The sequence below is a fragment of the Wasmannia auropunctata genome, unplaced genomic scaffold (assembly GCF_000956235.1).
Source record: "Wasmannia auropunctata unplaced genomic scaffold, wasmannia.A_1.0 LD326521.1, whole genome shotgun sequence".
Lineage (NCBI taxonomy): Eukaryota > Metazoa > Arthropoda > Insecta > Hymenoptera > Formicidae > Wasmannia > Wasmannia auropunctata.
Window position 1 is genome coordinate 1 of NW_012036369.1, and position 4,345 is coordinate 4,345.

Consider the following 4,345-nt stretch of genomic DNA (forward strand, 5'->3'; position numbering starts at 1 on the left):
TCCTGGATCAGTAATGTTGGGAGTCAGTCTGATTGATATTCCAAAAACAGGCAATGCTGAGATAAAAAACCATGCAACTGCCATTGCGGAATAGGAGCAAATAATAATTATACGTGCAGTCTGCGCTCTTCGAATCATTATACTTCTCTCTTGATCACTTTTTAATTTCATCCAATCTTTTGCGATCATATTTATAATTGGTATAATTGCTTAAAAGTAAACAATTGTACAATTGAACTATTTTACCACACTGAATGAAACTATGTTAAGTTTAATTTTAAATAGTAAAAAAAATAAAAATAAAAAAAGATCGAAATAACTTTACTATTTTTAAATACTTTCAAGAAAAATTATTTTACTATTTGAAGTCAGTAGAAATATTAATTTTGTAATTCACAAATCTTATTGCACACATTATCTTATTTTTGTTATTTATCATTAAAATTAAAATTAAAGTAATAATTTTATATGTAATTTCTATAGCTTTGCACAATAATACTTTTATATACAATTGTATATATGTATAATTAGTGAAATTATTATATAAAACAAATTTTGACAAACAGATTATATGCTTGTAATGCATCTAATTAATTATTCATATACATAATTTTTGAGATTGGAAATATATTTAAAATAAATTTAAAATACTTATAAATTATTTATCAAACATATTGACGTAGTGCACGTACGAAAAAATATTTTCATGTCATTAATAGTAAGTTGATTTTACTAAGTGAATTGAACAATCTGCATATATGTATTTAAAGCCATTAATATATTAATCTAAACAATCAACTTGTATGTAACTTGTAATTATTATTTATCACATTTTTACAGTTTATATATATAACAAAAAATGATGTATACCTTCTTTTTTCCACCAAAAAATTACGATTCGAATCAAGCTGCTTATGAGCGGTAAAGTATATTGTAAATTATCTAACATTAGTATACTGTCTCCGAAAATTTTTATCAGGGAATGTATAGCAGGAATAAAAAGAGTGATTAATCCCAGAAAAGTTACCAATGTTCGAAAATTGCACATTAACTTCTGCCAAGGATTTTGTATGTTTATAGGCCAAAGTCCAATAAAATTTAAAGTGAAACGATTTAGTTCCACCGCCCATTCAAAATCTATCTGCAGAAACCTTCATAAGTTCAGAGCTATTAATAACAAGAATGTATAATACACAATTTTAAACACAAGTATATATATCTATTATGAATCCGAACGGACTGCATGAAATAATTTAAAATAAAATATTTTTGAACACTCTACGTTGGATTAATCGTGCAATTATTTGTTAAATAATGAATAATGTACAATAAAAATTAAGTTCAAGTTATTGTAATTAAATGTAACTAATATTGTTATAATAGTTTGATATGTATATAAGAAGCACAGATTCACTGCAAAAGGCGATAACCCAAATAACTGAAAAAATCCAGAAATCCTTAATTTTTGGTTAACAAAAGAAGATATATTTTAATATTGTAGAATAAATGATACCACTATTTGCACATATTGTAAAGTAAAAGACCTTTTTAATTTTCTTTTACATATAATTACAATAATCAAAATCATAAACACCTTGGTGTCTGTCATATTTCGAACTTTCCATATTCAATGTTGTCTAAAGACTGACGGCTGTTCTCTTTTCATGAATCGATGATGGTTCCTGTACAGTAAAAAGCATTTTTTACGCATGCCTGTAATACTCTTGAAAGTCTCGAACGATCAACTTGCTACAAAGTTCTTTTAAATATTCTGTTTCCATCTTTTTCCCATTTCCATCAAGTTTCCTGCACCGATCGTCACGCGAAACATGTGCGAATAAAAAATTACATAGGGTTTATTGAAAACAGCACGTGTAAGTACATCGGTTATTTTCCCACGCTTCTATAGACCTCACTTGCTTACAACAATATTTAGTAACCGACAATAAAGAAGTTATTTTGTATCACTCCTATGAACTTCATTTTTTTAAATAAATTTTTGAAATAAAATTTTGAAAATTTGTACATATATTGTTCATTTTTATATGAAAATTTTTAAAATAAATGCAATACACGCAATAATTAGTATATGAAGTTATTCAAATAACAAGCAGTTAATGATATTATAAATTAGTATTTTTATAAAATGTTTATTGGATATTTTCTATAGCAGTAGTATGTACTTACAAAGTAAGAAGAATAGGCTTAAAAATAAAATTTTTCTTTCGTCGACCAATTTTTATTGCTTACTACTTAAAAATTATTATATTATTGACATTAAAATATGTGTAAATTGGAATTTTCTATTTCAACTGATGATGGGATTTAAAATATAGTGTTAAAGTACCGTATAAAAGTTGTGCGACATTCTTTATATTTTTTAAAAACAAAATAAACAAAAATTTTAATTTATATTAAAAAAATTCTAATTCTATTTAATCTTAAATAGGGGTAACTTCGATATTTTAATGAGCCACCGCCTGAAATAAAATTACGGAGAACATAATAATTTGTCATAAAAACTAAACAATCTTAGTTTAACGTATATTTTATTAAGTGTATTGCCTTTGAAACATTTTAATTTGTTATTTAAAATTAATTATACAATAAATTTATTATATATTATTGTATAAAATGTTAAATAATAAAATTAATGTTTTAATTGAATAGTCTGCCCTTATCGTGAAAGAATAAATAACAGTTCTCTTAAATAATAATTAAATTTCTAATTTCAAATTTCACTATCTAAAAGAACGTATTTCACAATATATTCCATTTAACTAATACAATAAAGTTTATTTACTTGCAAATAACATAATAATACTGGAACAATTTTTAATTTAAACTCTTGCACCTAATAAAAATTGAATAATATCGATGAAAAGCATCTATTCCTTCTATCAATTTTTCATGGTGTGCAAAACGGACATATAACCAACAGATGTTTTTACTAACTGAAAATATATTTCTTAATGGTTATAGAGTTAATAGGACAGTATCGATAGATACATAATTATAAAATATAAGATGATATATAAACACAATAAGATAAAGAATTCGATTTTTATATATTAAAATATAGGGGTTAAAATAATTTTTAACGAAATTTCAATGACACCATTATTTTAATATAATTGTCAAAGTCAAATATTAAAATATCTTACGCTGCAAAATGTGGCCATTGTAACAGGAGACACTTTCCCAACAGTAAGATAGATTGGTTTAGAACCTCTTGTCATTAAAAAGAACAAACTTTTTACAATTTTTGAATTTAGAGTGTACCATTTGTTGAGATATGCCGCATAATATATTTGATTGCACTTGAAAATATCAAAAATATTTTTAGATTAATATAATTATTGTACACCTTGTTTATACATTTAAATAAAAATTAATTATTATTATATAGTAGTCTATAAAATTAATTAAGCAATATTTAATTTACACAGAAAATAATAAATAATGTTAAAATTATAAAAGAATTTAATTATAAATTTATTTACATGTGTATACATCTAACCTGAGTCATTAATATTTCACCGAGAACGCAATATAGGCACATATTTACAAATATGTTGAAAACGAGGGACACAAAAAAAATTAAGTGAGTGAATGACATATCATTTCCTTCATCAAATAGCTATAATTAATTTATGGAATAATTAAAAAAACATAATTTTTAAATAACATTAATTTATAATTGTTATATTATACCGTGTAAATATAGTAATATTTTATTACAAGTTGTTATATTACAAAATGTTAAATACTTACACTAATTATCTGAAATCCATAAAATGCGAGAAGAATCGTAAAACATATAAATAAGGAGAGCAATATTAGATTAAATGAATCTTCAATAACATGAATAGCTCTATAACAGATATTTAATATACTATAAATACATTTTACCACACACAAATATTTATATAAATTTTATTTTGTACATATTCTCTTATAAGTAACAAACCTGAGCAAACGGATATGTTTTGCTATGCAACATTTCAGCACTTCGTCATAATTTACATATTTATCTAAATGTGCCAAACGATTCTCGAGAATGTCTAATTGGCCGCATATATGAAAAACCAATAGACTAAGAAAATTATCTATTCCAGTGTAGGTCAACACGGCAATTGCTCCGAAAATAACTTGACCAATATATGTCAGTTCATATTGCGGACTTTTTGTTATGTCATAAATGTAATGGGTTTGTACAATCATTGGTTTTCCTGGATCAGTAATGTTGGGAGTCAGTCTCATTGATATTTCAAAAGGCGGTAGTACTGCGATGAAAAAATACGAAAATCCTATTATGGAGTAAGAGATCGGAAGAGCACACGTC

The 4,345-nt window shown here is 24.8% G+C and overlaps 1 protein-coding gene across 1 annotated transcript; it reads right to left on the bottom strand.

The window, feature by feature from the left end:
- Positions 1-2,900: 2,900 nt before the first annotated feature.
- On the bottom strand, positions 2,901-3,619 carry LOC105460205 (odorant receptor 49b-like). The gene is made up of 3 exons (XM_011706642.1): positions 3,521-3,619; positions 3,165-3,320; positions 2,901-2,954 (listed from the first exon to the last, which is right to left on the bottom strand). Exons 1-3 carry the CDS (start codon positions 3,617-3,619, stop codon positions 2,901-2,903), a joined length of 309 nt encoding a protein of 102 aa, XP_011704944.1.
- Positions 3,620-4,345: the final 726 nt, after the last annotated feature.

Excerpts from the sequence above, each read along its gene's own strand:
- LOC105460205 (XM_011706642.1), bottom strand. The coding sequence starts at position 3,619 with ATGTCATTCACTCACTTAATTTTTTTTGTGTCCCTCGTTTTCAACATA. Across the intron at positions 3,321-3,520 it reads GTGAAATATTAATGACTCAG|TGCAATCAAATATATTATGC; the intron begins GTTAGATGTATA and ends GATATTTTCAAG. Across the intron at positions 2,955-3,164 it reads CAATGGCCACATTTTGCAGC|TTAGTAAAAACATCTGTTGG; the intron begins GTAAGATATTTT and ends ATATATTTTCAG.